Source organism: Pseudophryne corroboree, chromosome 8 (genome assembly GCF_028390025.1).
Source record: "Pseudophryne corroboree isolate aPseCor3 chromosome 8, aPseCor3.hap2, whole genome shotgun sequence".
Classification (NCBI taxonomy): Eukaryota; Metazoa; Chordata; class Amphibia; order Anura; family Myobatrachidae; genus Pseudophryne; species Pseudophryne corroboree.
This window is the reverse complement of record NC_086451.1, coordinates 267,827,850-267,852,597: the sequence shown is the minus strand read 5'-3', so window position 1 is coordinate 267,852,597 and position 24,748 is coordinate 267,827,850. Positions and strand designations below refer to the sequence as shown.

The 24,748-nt window shown below is 43.8% G+C and overlaps 1 protein-coding gene across 2 annotated transcripts in view; it reads left to right on the top strand.

Moving 5' to 3' along the window:
- Positions 1 to 2,368: 2,368 nt before the first annotated feature.
- ATP1B4 (ATPase Na+/K+ transporting family member beta 4) overlaps positions 2,369 to 24,748 on the top strand; it is a 129,056-nt gene continuing 106,676 nt past the window's right edge. Inside the window, exons 1-2 of one of the 2 annotated variants that reach the window (XM_063937230.1) lie at positions 2,369 to 2,588; positions 22,368 to 22,422. In XM_063937230.1, the coding sequence (XP_063793300.1) occupies positions 22,369 to 22,422 (54 nt within the window). In that variant the 5' untranslated portion in view covers positions 2,369 to 2,588; position 22,368. The remainder of the gene's footprint in view (positions 2,589 to 22,367; positions 22,423 to 24,748) is intronic. The other variant, XM_063937229.1, reaches the window with a different exon arrangement.

The window sequence follows — 24,748 nt, the reverse complement described above, 5'->3', positions numbered from 1 at the left end:
AAGCATTGCTAAATACACTGTCTGATTACACTGTCCATCTGATCTGGCCTTGGCCTGTTGTTGTTTTTTTGAGTGGTAATTCTAGGGTTCCAGTATGTATGGCATTGCACTGCCCAATTGGCCTACTAGACCCTATGCAAAGTAAATACCAAGACTGCACCTTAGGTACTGTTTGATTCCACTGATGTTTCTTCAGCCTCATCGATCTAAACACTGCCACAAGGGTTACAAAAAGATTAAGCGCATACTGACCCTTCATTCTCTGCACCGATGGGATCTGTTAATGCTGATTAACTTTCAGGAAGAAAAAGCAATACCTTTAACTTATATTTGTGCAGGCCGCTGTGACCGCTAAGCGTATGTGTGTGAAACCCCTAACTGATGCGTACACATTGCGTAAGCACGCCGTCACGCTGTAAGCACAGAGTAGCTACACGTGAGGCGGAATACACTTTATAACCCCTAGCAAGAAAGGAATACGACACCAATTGTATTAAAAATGTTGGGATCCGACCCACCAACAGTTATTTACTAAACAGGGGGTTACAACAATAATACAATTACATAAGAGATACAGGCTACAATCAATGATACATACGTTTGTTTCACCAGCGCCACCCGGTCCCGGTCCTCAGTCAATCAAGATAGATGACCTTCAGAGAATGTGACTGACTGGCCAGGAGGCTTGGCGTTTATACAATATTCCAAAGCATGAAACAATAGAAACTGTATTCTCTTCTTCCATCGGTCCGGGGGTGGGACATATCCTGTGCACTGGGGATCATTGGTCAGCTCAAGCGGTGGGCGATGGCTAAGTCTTGAGATGTGATTACTGTTGTTTACATCTGTGTTCCCGCCCCATGACCAGTTAAACCCACCACATTAATCATACATAAACCTGGTATTACTAATAACTTATTGCTGCAATATGCAACAATATACTCATACCCACCGGATTACTGCTTATGTGACCCTGAACAATATGATTCCACACATGATATGATTATCCATTTCCATCCTCAAGATATATATATATATACACATATATACATATATACACATACACATACATTCCTGCTATTACAATTAGTTATGAAGTATACATATATTGCCATGAGTTTAGACTATAAATGTTATACCTCTGATATATATATATGTCTGGTATGTGCTTTTGTAAGTTGTTAATCAAGTTTTTTCAAGTTATTGTACAAGCAAGGTTTCTGGCTTGTGTTTTGTGTAAGATATTGTCTTCTTGTTTGTCCTGGCTTCTAGTAAAACAATAACAGTCCAGTATCTGCTGTCTTCAACAGATACTGGACAACTCTAGAACAATGGGGGGCAAAAAATGGTATTTACCTTTCCCATAGACCAGGGTCCATGTTCCATGATTGCAAAGCTTTGCGTAAACAAGACAGTCTGATACATTCAAGACACTGTTTGTGAATCACCTTTCTATGCATATGAGTGGTTTTGATTAATTTGTGTGTGCACAATAACTTGCTATTGAAGGATGTACAGACTGTGTGTGAGTTATGCACTATATGGATAAAATATTGAATATATCTTTTGTGGCTTTTCCATGTGAATGCGTATGTTACCGTATTTACTCATACCACGTGCTAACACGCAAGACCATGTGAGCGATTATACGTAGCTTGCGAGTATGCGTACGCACGGCAGAACAAGCACCCACACGGAGGCCATCTGTGTGGTGTTTGTACGTGATTAGTGTGCCTATAATATTTTCGACTTTGACAGATCATTTGAAGCAAAACAATAATTTAATCTTCCAGACTTTACAGACTCTACATGACAACCGTTACCTTTTGTCCTACTTGGGAAATAATATATTTATCTGGTGGAAAGTGCAAGATTAGCACACAGTTGCAGACATCTGGACTGAGAATGTGGTTTATATTACTTATCTACTTAATTTCATTTGGAAGATTACCTTATGGTAAAACAGCGTATCCACTATTTTAAAGCAGAACTCAAACAGTAGGTGTGGTTTGTTTGTAACATAAAAAATCCCTGTGCTAGGCTGCTCATAAATAATACAGTGTGCAAAGAGGTCTTGCAAAACCTGTTATTAGTTCCTCTAGAAGCCTGTCCTGTGGCATTATATATTCTGTTCCAGGATTGGGGATTAATCATCCTGAAATAGACCAAACCTCTGTAATACCTAACATGTTCATCCAAATAATTATCACAATCTAACCTTTTAAACTGCAATATCTGGTCCAGTCCAGATCTTGCTAGCTATGTCAGGGAACTGACGCTGCAAACTCAGTTAATGTTTTTCTTTTTTGCCATGACTGTATGCAATGAGATAAAAATAGTGGCAATTATTGAACACCCTGCCAGCCATGGAGTAGTTTGACTGACAAGCACACATTGCCTGTGGACATCTAGGTGAGAAACTGTCTCCCAGGCTTTATTCATGAGAGTTGGGTGTTCTCTCTGTCTCCAGATACATTGCACCTCATTCCAGACAAGGACTGATGATAGGAAAAGATATGAGATAACAGTGATATTGCAGGTTCTTGCTTGAAAATCTCCAAATCCACTATTCCAGCTTTTCGTAAAAGGTAAAAATAACGTATTAATAATTATGCACAACTTTTGATGACTAGTCTGACAATTCTTACTTACATTGGTATTTGTACTTACTTGTAATAAACCAATAAAAATGTACAGTATCTGAAAGGATAAATCACTTTCATGTTTACCGTAAATAGACTGATAAAGTTTTTTTTCGTCCAAAATAAACTAATAAATGTTTTGATCCATAAAGAAATGATTAAACTGTTTGATCCAAAATAAGTTAATAACTTTTTTGTTTCAGATATGGTAGATCTGAGTTCATAGGAAATAATGTATGTTGATGTATGTAGGCTATTACTAATAGGACCATATAGTACAGTACATTAACATAGTATTAATGCATCACTTACCAGATAGCGTTTACATTCCACACATTTTCATCTATGCAGTTCTTTGTTTTATTACAATGTGTTATTTTATGTGTTCCTTACGTATTTTAACGTAAATATTTACCACATTATGCATATTACAGTTTCCCAATATATTATAATATATTAACAGTTTAGTGGAAAATCTGTGCACTGCAAATTGACAATATAAACTGATATAAAGAAACAATCAAACCAGAAATGTTCAGCGTTGACAACCATATAATATAACTGTTACGCGGCTGCCTCTGCAAGGGAAAATAGCTCATTTCCCAAAGGAGAGGGCACAATTTCTCTTTGATAGAGAAAAATTTAATATGTTCTACATTTTATGTATTATAGACATTAGATAATGCTTGGGGAATGCATAGAACTAAGTGTATATTGTATAAGATCAGCTGTTGGCTACTGTACAACTCCGATTATCCATGGGTGATTTGTAATACTTGCAGTTTCTGGTGCTAGTTTGCTGGAGATTGTCCATCTGCTCATTACAGTTGCAATATTGGGCATTGGGCCTAATTTAGATATGGTTGTTTAATGCAACTATTGTTGCAACATTTTGCTGTCTGCAATTGCAGCTATATGCTAATATGGGCAGAAGCTAACCTGATCATAAGGATGCCCACTGCTGCCTCCTCATTTCCGTCTGATGGCGTACAACTGCAGAAACATCGGTACCATTGTCGCAGATCGGGCAAAAAGCCATAGTTACGACATGGAAACAAGACAAAGCAACTCAACTATGTACGAAAACATAGGAACTGGTGTGCAGAAAAATGTCAGCAGGTGTTCTGGACTGATGAGTTAAAAGTTGGAATATTTGGCTGTAACAAAAGGCAGTTTGTTTGCTGAAGGGCTGGAGAGCGGCAACAGTGAAGAATGATGGAGGTTCCTTGCAAGTTTGGGGCTGCATTTCAGCAAATGGAGTTGGGGATTTGGTCAGGATTAATGGTGTTCTCAATGCTGAAACATACAGACAGGTACTTATCCATCATGCCATAACATCAGGGAGGTGTCTGATTGGCTTCAGATTTATTCTGCAGCAGGATAACGACCCCAAACATACAGCCAATGTCCTTTAGAACTATCTTCAGCGTAAAGAAAAACAAGGAGTCCTGGAAGTGAAGATATGGCCCCCACAGAGCCCTAATCTCAAAATCATTGAGTCTGGGATTCCATGATGAGACAGAAGGATTTGAGCAAGCCTACATCCACAGAAGATCTGTGGTTAGTTCTCCAAGATGTTTGGAACAACATCCCTGCTGAGATCCTTCAAAAACTGTGTGGAAGTTTACCTAGAAGAATTGATGCCGTTTTGAGGGTAAAGGGTGGTCACACCAAATATTGATTTGATTTAGACTTCTCTTCTGTTCAATCACTTTGCATTTTATTAATTGATAAAAATAAACTATTAACACTTGAAGGCATTCTTACTTTGCCACATGTTTTCCACACATGCCTTAAACTTTTGCACAGTACTGTATATCTATTGTTTGTACTGTTTGGTGCGCTTCGTTCATGAGCATCTATAAGCCTTGTGACTCCACGCAATGATCTGCGAATTGAAAAAAGGTTACAATCAGTTAAGAGAAAACCAATCAAATGCTAGGGCAGCAGCTGCTGCCACCAGTCATGATGACAACGCTAGTCCAGCAATGTCAGCTACTAAGGCTGATGCTCAAGGGTATAGTGGCTCTCTAACGGCATCTAAAAGAAAAAACCCAATATACAGTGATAAATGAAAAACACCTCTAATAAAGAGACGGTTTGGTGCTAAAAAACATAAAACTGCCAACATGCCATTCACCACACACAGTGGCAAGGAAAGGCTCATTCTTTGGCCTTTATTTATGAGTGGTGGTTCTGCCACTGTCAGTGAAGCATCTTATTCTGCCTCTAATGATGATGAAAGACCTTTTCACTCAGAGTCTAGAAGAGGTGTAAAAAATTTTAAACCACTAAGGCAGTTGAACAAACTGTGTGTTCAGAACCATCACACATACCTGAGTAGAGTCTAGGAGTGTTCATGTGTTTGTCTGACAGACATGTCTCTAGCTGTCCTCATAGAGAAGCGTTTTTCACATTCTTCTACCATTTCTGCACCATCACAGATGGTGATGAGGACATAAAAGAAATTAAGGGTGCTTGTGTGGAAGTGGAACAGAATGAGGGGGATATGTGTGTACTACTGCTTTCTGACACTGAGAATAAGGATGTTGATGATGTCAGCCACCATTCTCTGCAGTTCTTGCCCATGCTAAAAATAAAGCCATTGGGATTCCTGGGCATAAGATCAAAAAAGCCACCTCTTGGGTGTGGAATTATTTTTTCCTGAAATCCTGATAACATTTGTGAAGCCATCTGTTCTATTTATTAGACCAAAGTTAGTAGAGGTAGTGATGTTAGCCACCTAGACACCTTCTCCATGTTACGCCATTTGCGGCGAGTTCATGAAATTAATTTTACAAGACTATAATGTAATTAATACCCGTATCCTCAACCTTCTCATTACTGATTGGAGGAAGTCCTTCCAAAAAAATTTTTGTGCGGGCCCAAACAAACCAAGCACTTCAGCCACAAAAGTGGCTGTCCCTGTGGCTTAAGTGCTTGGTTTGTTAAACTGTGCATGTCCTTTTTAATATCCAACATAAAGGTGGGTGGGAGAGTCCAAGGATAATTCCATCTTGCACCACTTTTCTATTCTGCCATGGATGTGTGCCAGTGTTTCATAGATGTGCTATAAACTGCCATGTGTTTGTGCCGCTGCTTTGTCGCTTAGTAACCAGCCAGCTCACTGCAGCCTTTGGCCAATATTGGTGAAAACAATATTGTGAAGTGGTCAAAATTGACTGGAAATGACTGGAAAGTAATGTTATTGAGGTTATTAATACTCTTTTGTGACGATTTTTTAAAAATCCAAATCCAAAATTCAAAACCAGTAACGGCAGTTTGGCAAATCCAAATCCAAAGCCAGATGATAAATCAGAGCCAAATCCCAGCAAAAATGGTCTGGTGCACATCTCTAGTTATATCACATTTGACACTTTCCACCTCTTCTTACATCTCCCCCTGAATTACTTGATAAGTAGACCTCTTAAAGTGTTAACGAGAGTGAAGAGATATCAGAGTATTTTTTATTTTGTGGATATTTAGCTTTTTATTATAGATGCCCTTCTTTGTCTTAGTGCAACACATACTTGCCTCTCAAATTTGCAGGTAACCCCCTGGATCCCTGAAATACTGAGCAGCCCTCCAGTATCGTACCCAGTTCATAGTGAAGTAGGTAGGATGGCTAGGCCAGTGCCAGGAATCGTGGGTCCTTGGGGAGGTGCACTGCCAATATGACAATATAGACCTGTCCTCTGTCAATAGACTATTCATTTTCACAATTACATCATGAAGGTGTGGAGCCTAATGATGAGAAGCACCCTGCCCTGCACCAACCTCCAGTTAGCTGCATTTTTCCCCGGACATCTTTTTGATTAAAGAAAGCAGAAATAGGCAGGTACAATGCAACATGGAGGCACATAATGGTCCTGTTTGTGCATCTGCTCTGTTGCTCAGCAAAGCAAGAATTTCACCTCTTTCTGCTCTTTAATCTTATTTTTAGAATCTCACTAACAACAACAGGACATTTTGTTTTTTGGGGTTGGGTACGGGATCCCAGTGCTTAACATTTCCAAGACCGACAGCGGCATCCCAACGCTCAGAATCATCTGGTGGGTAAGTATGCCAACCCTCTCCCCCTCCTTCCCAACCCTAACCCTCCCTTCTCACAGCATAATCCCAACATCCATCTCCGCAGTCTAACCCTAACCTTCCCCCTAGTATCTAAAACCATCCAAGGTCCCCCCTTCCCACCCGCCAATCTTTCCCCTCCGCAGCCTAACCCTATCCCTTCTCGTCATACTTATGTTCGGGATGTTGACTGTCGGGATTTCAGCAATGGTTTTGTGACCGCCACCATTCTAAGCGTTGCGATGCCAATTACATCATGTTTTCTTTTTCTAAATTAGATTGATGTGTCTGCTCAGTACTATACAAGTAATTCCTCCACTCCACCCATTTACTTGGCCTTTGCAAACTTATGCTGTCCTGGAAACACTAACATGGTGTACCAAACCTATGTTCCTTGGTGGAATTCTAGGTACCCTTATGCACATTAAGGTGCATATAGGTCACAAATGTGTTTATTCATCATATAGCAGTGATATAGTACTACAGTATTTAAATAAGCATCCAGAATGTTTATAATCTCATAGAGTTAAATATTTCAAGCAAAGTTATTACTGTATTTGTGTGCAGTTTTTATACACAAATGTACACTTATCCAATTATAGACATGGATTGCCGCTGCAGGTGATTTTTTTTTGTCTTATAAATGTGTTGGAGATATGTAATGTTGTTAGGGCAAGCGCCACAAATATCTAGGTTTAAGAAGAGTAAGTGTAAGTAATGGAAAGAAGGTGTGTGTAGAGGGAAAAGCTGGAGTTAAAGTGTTAGCACTAGTGGCCGGGAGGGGGAAAAGGGAACATGGATGTAAAAGGAGAGCTGGTAGAATAAAGTATGAAGAGTAAGGCATAGAGTACAGTGTGTTTTGAATAAAACTATTCAGAGGGAAACGCAAGATATAGCAGAGACACAGGTGGCAGAATTGGGATGGCAATGGAGCAGATCCCCCAGACCCCCACACACAAACACAGTTGAGAGGTGTGAGTCATTGCTGTTGGGAGAGCAGCAATCTGTAATGCCTCCATCACATAGTACAGTCCCAGCAGGCACTATTACTTGCTGAGGCTCTCACAGCAGGTCCGTCCTGCAACAGGTGCTACTGTGCATGTGCAGCCATGCTGGGTCTATTTCCCCCAGCGTCAATTAGCCACAGATACATCTCCCAGACCTTGCTACAGCCACAAGGGCTGTCTACCTATGCTGTACCACCGCCACTTTGGAGCCCAAGCACCCCACTGCTCTCACAGTGAGTTCAGACCCTGGTGGTGCATTGTGCACTACAATGCCCAGAAAAGCCTGTACATGCCAGACTGACACTGTATATCTTCTGCATTACTACTATTTAACCCCTGCATCAAGTAGGTGGTGTGGCTGTGGCGGGTTACTGCTCTTACTGAGAGGCCGACCTTCAGGAATTTAGGGCAACCAAAATGATATCATGGACCCCCCCTTCCCCCACTCCCCAACTTAAAACTGTTCTGACTAGAGATGTGTGGCGGTCACTTTTCGTGTTTTGTGTTTTGGTTTTGAATCTGGATCCCCGCTCGTGTTTTGGATCTGAATTGGTTTTGCCAAAACCACCCTTTCATGTTTTGGTTTTGGTTTTGGACCTGGAAGATTTTAAAAAAACAAACACCACAGAATTTGGGGGTAATTTTGATCCTACTGTATTATTAACCTCAATAACATTCATTTCCACGCAGAGGCGGATTTAGACCTCATGGGGCCCTAAGCGAAATACCGATTTGGGGCCCCCCTACCTCAAACAATCCATAGCACTATATTTTTATTCTGACTTATGCCCCCTTACATTACAGATGGAGTTCCGTCTGTGCCTGGGCATATCACCGCGTCTGGGGCGCGCACGTGTCCGTGACACACATGCGCCCCATTCACTGGAATGAGAGTGTCACGAACCGGTCTCTCACCTTTGCAGGTTCTGGGGTTCATCCGTAGCCAGTGCGGTTGCTCGCGGTGCTGTGCGCCCGTGTGGGGACACGGCGTGATCAATGGCACAGGTAATGCAAAGTCTGGGAACTGTGAGTGCGGGGACCAAATGGCCTAAGGCACTGCAGTGTGTCTGCTGTATAGGAGGTGGCCATGTTGGAGACCAAATAGCTAATACTGAGCACTTGTGAAAACACCTGTGGGCAGGTGTAAGCCAATCCCGTGCTTGTGCTGCCTTTAAGTAGGCTGGGATTATGTCACTCTGGGCCAGTGCTTTGTTGTATCAAAGCTGTGCTCTAGCTCTGAACTCTCTCCGTGCATTCCTGTGTGATTCCCGTGGTCCAGATATCGCCTCCGTTCCCAGAGGTCCGTTTGCAGCCTTCACTGCCAAAGATCCACTGGCTCTCCATTGTGCTATCAGTCAATTGCACACCTATTGGAAATACTTGGATTCCCAGTATCCTGCATGAGGTTACCTTGTCTGTCTGCCTATCATACAAAGTCTGGAGGATTCCAATTCCTTCAGCTGTTCGTTTGCTCAACTCTGCATTTAACCCATTCATCACCTTGCCACCTACTACAGTTTCACAGTGATCTCCGGAACCCGCAAGTAACCCAATTCAGTACTTTATTTTCTATGTTGTCATTACAAGGATAATTCTTCACAGTCTCTCAGTTAACTCTTAAAACTCCATTGCAAATTCTTACAGTTAATTCTTCATGTCTGCATTAACCAGTTAAACACAATCTGCAGTTCAGCATTAAAGCTTGATTACATTTGGACAATTCAACATTTATTCTTCAGCTTGTTTTTGCATATGTTTCCATGAACATTTCTTTTATTTATTTCTGAGTTTTCTCTTGCATATTATTTCTGCCATTCCTGCAATACTACAGTATAATGAAGATTAACAACTAGTCATTTAACTCCTTACTGAATTGTTACTTTAATAAATATATGAAACGGAACTTCCTTCGTCCTCCCTGTTTTCTTCATACCCCAGCACCTACACCTGTGGTTGGTTCCAGGTTAACGGATTCACAAAAACACCCGGACCTGACAGTAAGCACTGGCCACATGGATCCGTCAAGTGACCAATTCGCAGGAGGCGGTGCTACGTCAAATATCCTTTCCCGTCTGGAAAACCAGGAGTCTATACAGACACAAATAGTGCAGTTTATGCAAACTATGGCAGACCGTTTAGAGACTCTTCATACAGCTATTAAAACGTCTCAAGTTCAGATTCCAACTCCGGTTGTCCCAGTTACCACTACAGCTTCTCCTGTGATGCTGCCTACGTCCCGCTTGCAGTTACCCTCTCCAAGTAAGTTTGACGGGACTCCAAAACTTTGCAGAGGATTCCTGAATCAATGCGAGATCCAGTTCGAGCTGATGTCCGCCAGTTTCCCATCAGCTCGTTCTAAGGTCGCATATATTATTGCCCTCCTCTCTGGTCAGGCTCTGGAGTGGGCATCACCATTATGGGAGAGAGGTGATCCTATCCTCTCTAATTACAAAGAGTTCGTATCTTCCTTCCGGAGAATCTTTGACGAACCAGGCAGGACCACCTCAGCATCCTTGGAGATTCTCCGTCTACGTCAAGGTTTACGTCCTGTCAGTCAATATATTATTCAGTTTCGCACGTTGTCTTCAGAGTTAAACTGGAATGAGGAGGCCCTGATCGCCGCGTTTTGGAATGGACTTTCAGAGAGAATCAAGGATGATTTAACTATCCGGGACGTGCCAACTAAACTGGATGAATTGATTTCTCTCTGTAACAAACTTGACCTACGCTACAGGGAGCGATGTTTAGAGAAATCCAGGGCAGAGCGATCCAGTCCACGTTATCATCCTAGGCCTCGACAAGACTCTTCTTCACAGTCTCCGGTAACGACAGAAGAACCTATGCAGATTGGGCGCTCTCGCCTCACAGAAGAGGAACGACTTCGTCGTCGACAGGGTAACCTCTGCATGTACTGTGGGTCCTCCGAACACTTAGTTAAATTCTGCAAACTCCGACCGGGAAACTCTCGCTCCTAGCTTATTCAAGAGAGGTTAAGCTAGGAGTTACTCTAGAATCACGTTCTGGGAAAGAGCCGATCTTGTCTATTCAATTAGAAGTTCCAAGTTCTACAGTGAAAGTTTCAGCTCTCCTAGATTCCGGGGCAGCCGAGAACTTCATCTCCTCAGCCTTTGTCATGCGGTCTAAAGTTCAAACCATGCCTCTGGAAGCAGCAGTTGCCGTTACAGCAGTGGATGGAAGTCGAATTCCAGATGGTATAATTACTCATCGAACCGTATGTCTCAAGATGAAAGTTGGTGTGCTCCATTCCGAATACCTCTCCTTCTACGTGATTCCCAAAGCCTCTCAAGATGTGATACTTGGTTTACCTTGGCTGCAGAAACATAATCCTCAACTCAATTGGCAAACCATGGAAGTCCTTTCGTGGGGTAAATCTTGTACCAAGGACTGTTTAGCCTCAATTGTACCTCTCCGGTCAATTAGCCTTCCCGACCTACCTCCGGTGTATCAATCTTTTGCAGATGTTTTCAGTAAACAAGCAGCAGACTCTCTACCTCCTCACCGCGAATGGGACTGCCCAATCGTCTTGGTTCCAGGCAAAACCCCTCCTAGGGGACGAATTTATCCGCTATCCATCCCAGAGACGCAAGCTATGTCTGACTATATACAGGAAAATCTAATCAAAGGATTTATCAGACCATCTTCTTCACCTGCAGGAGCCGGATTCTTTTTTGTTAAGAAGAAGGACGGTGGGTTACGACCATGCATAGATTACCGTGGACTCAATGAGATCACTGTGAAAAACAAGTATCCATTACCCTTAATTCCAGAATTATTTGACCGGGTAAAGGGAGCTACTGTGTTTACAAAACTGGATCTCCGAGGGGCCTACAATTTAATCCGCATCCGTGCAGGGGACGAGTGGAAGACTGCTTTTAATACCCGGGATGGGCATTACGAATACCTCGTAATGCCCTTTGGTCTTTGTAATGCACCTGCAGTTTTTCAAAGCTATGTGAATGAACTTTTTCGTGATCTTCTCTACAAGTGTCTAGTAGTGTACCTGGATGATATCCTAATATTCTCTAAGGATCTAAAGTCTCACCGTCTCCAAGTTAAAGAGGTACTGACACGTCTGAGGAAAAATCAACTTTATTGTAAGTTAGAGAAGTGCACTTTTGAAGTATCTTCCATACCGTTCCTTGGTTACATAATTTCTGGATCAGAGCTATGTATGGATCCAGGTAAGGTACAAGCTATCCGAGATTGGTCCACTCCTTCAACTCTCAAGGGGATTCAGCGATTTCTTGGCTTTGCGAATTTCTATAGGAGATTCATCAAGAATTATTCTACGTTAGCTGCTCCCATCACAGCCCTAACTCGCAAGGGAGCAAATCCTACGAATTGGTCTTCTGAAGCAATCAAAGCCTTCTCTGATTTAAAGCAAGCCTTTGTGTCAGCCCCCATTCTTCGACAGCCTGATTTGAATCGTCCCTTTCTACTAGAGGTGGATGCATCTACAGAAGCAGTAGGAGCTGTGTTGTCACAAGTCTTTGAAGATAACAAAGTCCATCCCTGTGGATATTTCTCCCGTAAGTTCCTCCCGGCAGAACGTAATTATGCAATCGGTGAGCAAGAGTTACTTGCCATCAAGTTGGCATTTGAGGAGTGGAGATACCTTCTAGAAGGAGCTCAACATCGCATTACAGTTTATACTGATCATAAGAATCTTCTGTATCTGCAGTCAGCTCAGTGTTTGAATCCACGACAAGCTCGATGGGCGCTTTTCTTCTCACGATTTGATTTCAAACTCACCTATCGTCCAGGGTCTCAGAACAAAAAGGCAGATGCCCTTTCCCGGTCCTTTGCTTCTTCTGAATTAAATGATGCTACCACGAATCAAGCCATTGTGAATCCTACGTCCTTTTTAGTGACTCGAACCTCTCCAGTTCCTCCGCTTGGCAAGACCTTTGTCGCCACAAGTCTTCGAAAACGGCTGCTTACCTGGGCTCACTCCTCTTCCTTCATGGGTCATCCTGGGGTTCTAAAGACTCTCAAATTTATTCAACAGTCTTATTGGTGGCCACGTCTCAAAGCCGATGTCCAAGAGTTTATAGCAGCATGTCCTAAATGTGCCCAACATAAGAGTCCAAGAAGTTCTCCACCAGGTTTACTACATCCACTATCTATACCCAAACAACCATGGACTCATATCTCAATGGATTTCGTGACCGATCTACCTCCATCAAAAGGGCGAAATACCATTTGGGTGATAGTGGATCGATTTTCGAAAATGGCACATTTCATTTCATTAACTGGGTTACCATCAGCCCCTTTACTAGCCAGATTGTTCATCTCTGAAATCTTCAAGTTGCATGGCCTTCCTCGAGAAATTATCTCTGATCGGGGAACACAGTTTGTGGCCAAGTTTTGGAGGTCGCTTTGTTCATCTTTAAATGTCAAGTTGAACTTTTCTTCTGCATATCATCCTCAGACAGATGGACAAACTGAGAGAGTCAACCAAGACCTTGAAACATTTCTCCGGCTATATATATCGTCCTCACAGGATGACTGGGTTGACTACCTTCCATTGGCAGAATTTGCCCATAATAATCTCTTCCATTCATCTTCAGAATCTACGCCCTTTTATATTAACTTTGGCTTTCATCCTCGTGTGCCAGAGTTTCATCCATTGCCAGCCCTAGAGGTCCCAGCGGCAGATCAAGAGCTTCAACGTCTATCTAGCATCTGGAGTTGTGTACGTAAGTCCTTGGTCAAAACTTCCGCTCGTTATAAATCTTTTGCAGATAGAAAACGTAAAGCTGTACCGAATTACAAAGTGGGAGACCAAGTTTGGATTTCTACGCGCAATCTCAAGTTCAAAGTTCCTTCTAAGAAATTTGCTCCCAGGTTTATTGGTCCATTTCCCATTGTAAAGGTACTCAACCCTGTGTCATACAAAGTCAAGCTGCCACCGTCTTTGAGAATTCCTAACGCCTTTCATACATCTTTACTGAAGCCTTTGATTCTCAATAAGTTCCGTACTACCCAGTCCAAATCTCCTAAAGTTCACTCTTTGCAGAATGAGGAATTTGAAGTTAAAGAGATTGTGGACTCACCTTCCCGATATGGACGTTTACAGTTTCTGGTCGACTGGAAGGGTTACGGCCCGGAGGAGAGATCCTGGGTTTTCTCTGAAGATGTTCATGCTCCAAGACTGGTACAGAAATACTTCTCCAAAAATCCTGACAAGGTTCAAAGGTGTTCGGAGACCACCCGTAGAAGAGGGGGTACTGTCACGAACCGGTCTCTCACCTTTGCAGGTTCTGGGGTTCATCCGTTGCCAGTGCGGTTGCTCGCGGTGCTGTGCGCCCGTGTGGGGACACGGCGTGATCAATGGCACAGGTAATGCAAAGTCTGGGAACTGTGAGTGCGGGGACCAAATGGCCTAAGGCACTGCAGTGTGTCTGCTGTATAGGAGGTGGCCATGTTGGAGACCAAATAGCTAATACTGAGCACTTGTGAAAACACCTGTGGGCAGGTGTAAGCCAATCCCGTGCTTGTGCTGCCTTTAAGTAGGCTGGGATTATGTCACTCTGGGCCAGTGCTTTGTTGTATCAAAGCTGTGCTCTAGCTCTGAACTCTCTCCGTGCATTCCTGTGTGATTCCCGTGGTCCAGATATCGCCTCCGTTCCCAGAGGTCCGTTTGCAGCCTTCACTGCCAAAGATCCACTGGCTCTCCATTGTGCTATCAGTCAATTGCACACCTATTGGAAATACTTGGATTCCCAGTATCCTGCATGAGGTTACCTTGTCTGTCTGCCTATCATACAAAGTCTGGAGGATTCCAATTCCTTCAGCTGTTCGTTTGCTCAACTCTGCATTTAACCCATTCATCACCTTGCCACCTACTACAGTTTCACAGTGATCTCCGGAACCCGCAAGTAACCCAATTCAGTACTTTATTTTCTATGTTGTCATTACAAGGATAATTCTTCACAGTCTCTCAGTTAACTCTTAAAACTCCATTGCAAATTCTTACAGTTAATTCTTCATGTCTGCATTAACCAGTTAAACACAATCTGCAGTTCAGCATCAAAGCTTGATTACATTTGGACAATTCAACATTTATTCTTCAGCTTGTTTTTGCATATGTTTCCATGAACATTTCTTTTATTTATTTCTGAGTTTTCTCTTGCATATTATTTCTGCCATTCCTGCAATACTACAGTATAATGATGATTAACAACTAGTCATTTAACTCCTTACTGAATTGTTACTTTAATAAATATATGAAACGGAACTTCCTTCGTCCTCCCTGTTTTCTTCATACCCCAGCACCTACACCTGTGGTTGGTTCCAGGTTAACGGATTCACAAAAACACCCGGACCTGACAGAGAGTGTCTGTGTGCACTCCTAGCGGGGGTAAGCGGCGACCAATCAGACAGAGAGTACCCCATAGAGGTACTGTGCCCCACGGCGCGCGCCAAAAAAATGGGTGTGGCCAATTAAAATGGGGCGTGAAACACAGACATATGCCCCCAATAGTGCAGTGCCAGATCCACAATTGCCCCCACAGTGCCAGATCCACAATTGACCCCACAGTGCCAGGTATACAAATGCCCCCACAGTGCCAGGTGTACGGCAGTACCACTGGACTGAATTTATATGGCAGTAGCACTGGATTTATATGGCAGTACCACTGGACTTATACGGCAGTATCCCTGGACTTATATGGCAGTACCACTGGATTTATAAGGCAGTACCACTAGATTTATACGGCAGTATCACTGGATTTATACGGCAGTATCACTGGACTTATACGGCAGTACCACTGGACTTATATGGCAGTGCCACTGGACTGGATTTATACAGCAGTACCACTGGGCTTATATGGCAGTATCACTGGAATTATATGGCAGTACCACTGGACTTATACGGCAGTACCACTGGACTGGATTTATACGGCAGTACCACTGGACTTATACGGCAGTATCACTGGACTTATATGGCAGTACCACTGGGCTTATACAGCAGTACCACTGGACTTATATGACAGTACCACTGGACTGGACTTATGCGGCAGTACCACTTGACTGGATTTATACGGCAGCACCACTGGATTTATACAGAAGTACCACTGGACTGCACTTATATGGCAGCACCACTGGACTTATACGGTAGTATCACTGGACTTATATGGCAGTACCACTGGACTAAACCTATACGGCAGTACCACTGGATTTATACGGTAGTATCACTGGCCTTATGCGGCAGTACCACTGGACTGATTTATACGGCAGTACCACTGGATTTATATGGCAGTACCACTGGACTTATACAGCAGTACCGCTGGACTTATACGGCAGTACCCCTGGACTTATATGGCAGCAGAGGATACCACCAGTGGACTGATACAGCACAACACAGCACCACTGCACTGTACTTATAAAGCAGCACCACTGGACATATGGCAGCACAGGACACCACCACTGGACTTATGGCAGCACAGGATACCACCACTGGACTGATGCAGCACAACACAGCACCACTTCATTGTACTTATACAGCAGCACCACTGGACATATGGCAGCACAGGACACCACCACTGGACTGATGCAGCACAAGACAGCACCACTGGTCTGATGCAGCACAAGACAGCACCACTGGACTGGACTTATACAGCATCACTGGGCTTATGGCAGCACAGGACACCAACACTGTGACTGGACTCCGTTCCGGGCTCGAGACGTGAAGTTCGAGGGGGTTTGGTTCCCAGAGAACCGAACCTGCTCATCTCTAGTTCTGACACCTCTGAGTAGAGAGGAAGGAGAGAATAATGTGGAACAGAAATTAAGAGGCTCAAGGTGTTGATATCTAGGGAAGATCACAGTGATCTAAGAATAAGTTTGATAACAATGCAATAGATGTGGAAGTGAGGAAAAGCAAATAAAGTGAGTTTGTGTAAATATATGAATAAATAACTGGGTATATAAACACATAAATTACCAAATTGTGTACTGTTGTTACTCAGTAGTGATGACTAAGTGTACGTAGTGGTGGCGTAGAGATACACAGTTTATAGGACCTCATTCAGCTTCAGTTGCAGCATGCTAATGGCCACCAGCGATGTGACCGCAATTCAATTGTGACTGCATTGTTGGCCCTGCAAAGAATTGAAGGCCGCTGCCTGCGCAGCCTGGCTGTGAAGGCAGGCACAGTGTAGACATTTTATCCTTAGCAGCAGTCACGTGATAGGCTGCCCCCGTTTTTGCTGCCACGCCATGCCACCACCCCGTTAACGCATCAATGCAATGTGATCGCATTTGCCATCCCGCACACACACAGATCGGGCCCTGCGCGTGTGCACTTATCATAAAATCAGCATAATGTGCAATGCGAGCGGAATAACACCCATAATCCTGTTTTCAGGTTACTACTATTCAAACCATGAGACAGTTTTACCACTGTTTACATTCACATACTTGTTCTGCTTTGTCTATATGTGCATGACAATCATACCTATTATTCTCAATCATAACTCATTTTTGGCAACAACTCACAATTTAATAATATATTTGATAATACTACCAGCTAGTTATTCATTTGTTTATACTAGACATGTGCACCAAACCCTGTGTTTTGGTTTTGGTGTATCTCCCTCTTGTTTTGGATCTGTATTTAGTTTTGCCAAAACCGCCCTTGTGTCTTTTGGTTTTGGATCTGTATTTTTGTATAAAAAAATCATAAAAACACTAAAATCACAGAATTGTGTCCTGTTTTGCTCCTACAGTATTATTAACCTCAATAACATTAATTTCCACTCATTTCCAGTCAATTTTGACCACCTCACTGCTCACAATATTGTTTTCATCCTGTTTAGTCCAAAAGGTTGCACCAAGGTAGCTGGATGACTAGCTAAGCAACAGCAGTGAGCGGCACAAACATGTGGCACTTAAATCTCCAACATGGCACATCTGGGAAACAGAATGGCACTGCAGTGGCAGACAGGGTGGCAGTTTAATCAACTATACTAACCCTTAGAAACCAACAATTGCCCTGTCCAGCTTGTCCACATATCTGTGTTTAAGTGGACAATAGGTAAAACAGCATTTCGGAGGACACTAATAAGGTTTTTTTTTTTTAATGTCCTTGTACAGACTGGGAATTGCTTTTTTAGTGATGTGGTATCTAGATGGGATTTGGTAGCGAGGACACAGGGCCTCAATTAACTAAAGCCCACTGCATCAATATTGGATACTGGACGAACATCTAATACCAAAATAGTTTTAAATAATGTGTCAGTAATCCGCTGTGCAACTGGGTGACTGCTGTTATACTTGCCCCCCCTTGGAAAGGATCGTTTTGTTAAACTCCTACAAGTAGTCTTCCTGCTCCCTTTCTGGGATGAAGATCAGCAGTAGCAACACGCATAGCACTCAAGGATCCTTCTGAGGAATCCCTGATAGGAGAGGAGTCAGTCATGCTTATGAAATTGGATGCAGGGCTACTTCCGATCATGATTGAGGATGTTGATGATGAAGGTGTTGGTGGTGGAGATTGAGGTTGGATCTAACAGAGGGAGAAGGGAGCTAGGTGACGCGGGACTGATTGTTACTTTTTAGACACAATTTCTGAATTTGACAAAAACTTTGGATGAATGCGCTGCAAGTGATGTAACATGAAGGAGGCTCCTAGCAGTGACATGCGGTGAGGGGAGGCAGAGCCTTTCCTGTCATACTAACAGATGAACCAGAATTTTGACTATAAAAAGTATATGAAAAATACAAAAACTATATTAGAAATATCTTCTTTGTATTATTCTAATCATTTTTATAGTCAAAACCATTGAGTAAAAAGTCAATAGCTGCCTATCTTTTCCGTACATTTCTGATCAAAACTCACCAAATTTCCTGAAGTATATACTGCTGCACCTGTGTATAATAACCACATGAAGCATTGGGCACATATATTGTGTGTAAATCTGGCTCTGGTACTAGCTAGTGCCTCCTCAGCAATTTACCTCACCGCACAACTTCCTTACCTCACTCTGGTTCCTAGATGGTTAAGGTCCCTAACTCTACTTACTCTTGCTTTACAAATGGTACGGATGGCTTGACAGTTGTTGTCCGGATTTGGGTAGAAATAATTCCACACATAAGAGGTGGCTTTTTTTTTGTCTTGTGCCCCGTCATGACAATGGGCTTTTTCATATCATGGGCAACAACTGTTTCCACTGGTGCCTGATTTACACAAACACCATCCTCGGCATCAACATCATCATTACCATCAGTGTCACAATACATGAATGATATACTGCAGTCTGTCCGGCAGTGTAAAAAAAATAATAGTATAGTACACTGAGGTATAGCACAAAAAAATACAAAAATAAATAAATATATATATATATATATATATATACATGTGTGTGTGTGTGTGTGTGTGTGTGTGTGTGTGTGTGTGTGTGTGTGTGTGTGTGTGTGTGTGTGTGTGTGTTTCCCATTCTATTTGTGGTTTTAATTTTTCATATAGTGAAGTTCGGGTAGGTCCAGTTCTTGAAGAACCGAACCCACCTGAACTTCACGATATGAATATTAAAACCACAAAAGGAATGCTACACCCCAGTGTACTACACTATTATTTTTCACCGTACCTGCTGATCTCTTGTTTAAACCTATTCATTTTATTTGCTTTTACCCCACCTCCAAATCTGACTCCATACTTACTCTTAGATCGCTGTTATTTTTCCTAGAAATCATTACACATTGCCCGTTTTCATCTCCGCGTCCCCTCCCAACCCCTGCCACTCTAACCTCTATCCAGGGTCGGATTAAGCCCTCGGGGGGCCCAGGGCACCCAAGACAAGAGGGCCCCCCGCCATCCACCAGCACCCACCGGCTGCACACGCTGCTCACCTACCCTGGTCACAGGCAACGGGAGCCGCGCTGCAGCAGGGAGAGAAGACACCAGGCTGCCGGTGCTGGAGGGATCCATGCTGCCGGGGGAGGAGTGAAGTCAAGCAATCTCCAGCCTCTGCCACCAGTAGCATTTCTCCTGGCAGCAGCAAAGGCTGGAGACTGCTTAACTCAGTCCCCGACCATGCTGCCCTAGAGGGGGGGAAGGAAGCCGCATGCACAGCCACACTTATCCCCCGGCAGCGTGGATCCCTCCTGCCCCGACAACCTGAAGAATGGCAACAGAGCGGTGCAGAGCTCCGGCCGGGGGGGCCCTTAAAACAGGGGGGCCCGGGGTACTGACCCCCTGGGCACCCCACTTAATCCGGCTCTGCCTCTATCCCTCTGCCGATCACTAGGCTGCTGTCTCCACCATTTCCATCCTTCCACAATTCCTACTACTCTCCCATCTCTCTAACTTGCATTTATCTCTGAGTGAATTTATTCACCATCTCCCCTGGCATTCATCCTAAACTCCACCTTTAGCAGATCTTTTACCACCACCCTCATTTTCTCCCTTATTGCCCAAACTAGCTGCAGGTACCACTTCCGTTATCTCTTACATACACCTTTCTGTCCAGTATTCACACTTATGAGCATATTTATTACTTATAATTTCTTAACGCAGTTCATAACTGTAATACGTACTTAAGGAATACCAGGAATTACCTATAAACATGCCCACACCTCCCAACTTTGTGTGCTCCTGAGGAAGGATATAGGTGAGCAGCTTCACTGCACCCCCAAAGTCAGGGGGCATGACCTTGTGATGGTTCCCCATGCTCCCAATTTTCATAAATGCTCCAGCGCTCCCCATATCCCTCTCTCACGTGGAATAGACGATGTGCGCATGCGCACAGCAGCTATTCACTGCTACTCTGCTAAGCAGTGTAGCAAGTGAGGGAGAGTTTCTGAACTGTCCCCCCCCCCCCCCCCCCCTCACCCCATGGGACACTGCAGGACAGTCCCTGGAATAACGGTGATGTGTAAAAGTAAAGTGATTGCTAAAGTGATCACTTTGCTTTCTGCTCCAGCACCCAGGTGCACACTGCACATGTGTGGTCATCAGACCAGCATATGTGAGAGGCCTTGCCGGGGAGGGATCCTACAAATCCCTCTCTATTTAAATTGTGTGATTTATAGTCCACAGGCTACAATGACAGACGCTAAAGATGGTCTTAGCTACTGGGGTTAAGTAAATCTTGCAAATAGCAGCCCCCGTAGTAAGGGCTGTTTGTGTGATTGAAAACAGGTATCTGCTTATATCTTCTCCCATCTCCATTAAATACATTCAAGTGGTACCTGAAATTTGCAGATATTAATACAAAATGGGTATACTGGAAGGATATCCCACAAATTTATTTTCATAAATACCCATCATCTACCTTCTATTTTTTGCATTCTCACACAGTACACTTTGCCCTGTACATTAATGTCTGGAGAGGTGTTGGTCAGATAGTGAGATGCTGGTGTACACAAATGAGGTCACTTAGAGCTCCTCATGTCCATCAAGGGATAAGGATAACCTTTTCTAGTATTACAAGGTGGAGGGCACAGTGGACCCTGGGGGTCATTCTGACCCGTTCGCTCGCTGCATTTTAACGCAGCAGAGCGAACGGGTCCCTGCTGCGCATGCACCAGCTCCGTAGTGCGCTGTTGCATGCCAGACGGCCAAAGGCCATAGCTGGGATGCGATCGCCTCTGTCTGATGGACAGGCAGAGGCCATCGCTGGGTGGGAGGGGGCGGAACGGCGGTGTTTGGCTGCTGTTTCGTGGGTTTGATCCAGCCAACGCAAGCGTGGCCGGACCGAACGGTGGCGGGCCGCAGCGGCTGCGTGACGTCACACGCAGTCGCTGCGGGCCAGGGAGCGATTAGTAGCTCCCGGCCAGCACGCCAAAGCTGCACTGGCCGGGAGCTACTCTTGAAGTGCAAAGGCATCACCGCTGTGCGATGCCTTTGCACTTCTGCGAGGGGGGGCCGAACTGACATGTGGGGCGGCCTAGCCCTGTGCTGGGCGTCCCCCCGCATGTCAGGAAGAAGATCGTAGCTGTGCTAAATTTAGCACAGCTACGATCAACTCGGAATGACTCCCCTAATTCAGAGTGGAATAGTATCTGCAATTTTTGGTACTCTGCATAGCATGTAGTTCTGTGACCGGCAGTCAGGAGACCCAACCCCTCTGCATGTATCTGAGCACATGCAAGGGAACATTTGCATGTCTGCGGAATCAGAAAAGCATGAAAGTAGGACAGATCCCTGCTAGTGGCTACATGAACTGGGTGTTTGTGCATTTAGCACAAGTTTTATGAGCATGCAGACAGGAATACAGAGATTGCAGATGGATTTCTTGCACCAATGATTGGGTTGGTACAAATGCATGCTAATAGTGATGACGGCTGCCCTGGAAGCAGATGTATAGGGACAGTGCAGCCGACTATGGATACAAGTGGAAAACCACAGCTAGATTCAGGATCGCAATGCGACCACAGAAGCAGCCCTTTTTATGCGACTCTGAATCACCCCCATTGTTTTGAAGCGCACACATGTGGTACCCAAATATAGCTAAGTGCGTAAATAATCATGCTTATTCCTGATACACATATGTACCTAAAAAGCACAGCAGGACGAGATACATATTTATGTACTATACTGACTCTGTATAATATATAAGTCACTGATCATATCTCAATATCCTTCACAAACTTCTCTGTTTCTTTTTGTTTGTTTTTTTAGTATGGAATTGAATTCAACATCTCCTGACCAACATGGGAACTATCTGCATACAGTGGTGAGTGCATAAAAAAAGAACTGGGCTGTAGGGATGGACATCGACCATCGATGATTTCAAATCATTGATGGTCTATGAGCGAGGGTAACTACTTTTACCATCGATGGAGGAGAACCAGATGGTTTCCCACCATCGATGATAAAGAGCTATCAAATATTTTTATTATTTCTCTAGGGTGTTAGGGACATGGAGCATAGCTCCACCCCTGGAGACCCCCATGAGGCCACGCCCCTAGCTCAATACTAACGTAATGGGGACCATCGATGGGTAAAACCATTGATCGTTCCCTTACAGATGGTTACCCACCATCAAGGTTATCCATCGATGGATAACCCACCGATTTCCATCCCTACTGGGCCGCTTTCTGCAGGGGTTATGTGACAATGTCATTTGCAGCTGATCTGAAGTACATTCTGGCTATAATTATTATAATGCAGCGCAGGATTGGACAGGAGCTGTAACAAAAAGAAAACATTAAGGGGTCAGTTCAAATCGCCATGCGTCGTCTCCTTACAGCACAAGTATGTGTGGCCTTATGCCTTCTTACAGTAGGGCTGCATATTAAAATCCATGAGTCCAGGTCTAGATGAGGGTAGGCTGAGATGTCGCTACCAGCTTTTCCATGCGTTTGCTCCACTCACTCCTAATTGTATTGTCCTTTAAGCTTTCTTTTATCATTATTAGATGGTGGTAGTGCAGTTAAGGGAAAATGGTAATGCAAAGAGGACAATTATGACAGTTCCAAATTTCAATGCTATGTACAAGATATTTTGCAGATAATTTCAATATTTTTATACAAAGCAGTAGTTGTTAGTACAGTATTCCATAGAATGTTACATTGATGTATGAATAATTATAGTAATTACATAAAATTCAGAGTTTAAGCCAGGGGCGTATCAAGCGAGGAGGAGGCCTGTGTGCAGACTTCATCTGGGCCCCCTCATATCTTGCGGGCAGCACTGTAGATTGTGGGCACTTGGGTCACTAAGGGACCCTAGCGCTGTCCCAGAGTCTAGTGCACATATGCAGGTCTCCTGGAGAATGTTCCATTCTCCCGGAGACCTGCGTATGCGCACTAGACTCTGGGACAGCGGCGTGTCGGCAGCCATTTTCCCAAAGATTTTTTTACTGGCTGATTTCAAATTGATCTTTTTTTTAATGTTGATGGCTATGAAACCAAGCAAACAAATAAGGGCGGTCCAACCGCAGAGATGTTAGAACTCTGCATACATGTTTATATATGCATTTAGTCCTATGCACACAATGCCAGAGCTCACCATAGACCCCACAGTGTGGAAAAGAGTGCTGCAGAATTGTAAAGCAAAAGAGGAACATTTGCCACATATTGCCTTTACTGATTATGATGCTGCATGCCAGTAATATCTCATACACTGTTACCTATAAAGCAAGTTGATGATGTTTTGTGGTCACTGAACGTTGGTTACACATATTTCAGTGTCAAGTATGATTTTTCATATGTGACCTTAAGTTTGCCTTAATTTAATTTTTGATGCATATTACAAATGTTACACCTGCCTGGAACCCTTTGCATCGAAAATACTAAGGGCCAGATTGAGATGTACGCAGTGCCGATATTTACGGGATTGTGTGATTATCGGTCAACTGTGCATGCGCTGCAGTCACCCTGCGCGTGCACCAAGGTACCTTAACGATGCCGCTTGCCGTGAGGATTGATTCACAAAGGTCGGAATTCAATAAAAAAAAATTGCCAGTAGATGGCGCCCAAGCAGAGCTATTCAATTCACTCCCCAGGGTGGTGGGCTGAAATGCGCGAAAAGTGACCTGTTTGGGTGCCGTTACGGCACTTTCCGTGATCACCCCTGCACTTTGGTAAGGCTTAGCTGCTTTAATAGCTGCGCTAAAAAAGATCAAGTGAATATCACCCCGCAATCTCCCATCACTTTAGACGGGAGATTGGACGTGATATAACAATTGAATTTCGCCCATAGTGATAAACAATCAGGTACCATTTCGGGGAGGTAATGGGTAGTGGTGGCCAAAAAGATGAGTCACAACCATTTTTGGGGCATGTCCAGTACTCGAAGTGGGCCGGTATACACTGGTATGGCATACCGGCACTTCGAGCACTGAAGATCCTCATTGCTGCCTTTCAAATCCACACTGTATAAGCGCTAATTGGAGCTCTAGAACCAACAGCCAATTAGACTGGCTGTCGGTCCGTGGCAGATTTCAAATGGTGGCGGTCATAGGGACCTCACCAGAGCCGCACCGAAGGCCTCCTCTCCACACCACTGCCCACAGATTCCGCTTCTGCACCGCTGCCACCCATGGTCTCCTCCTCCGC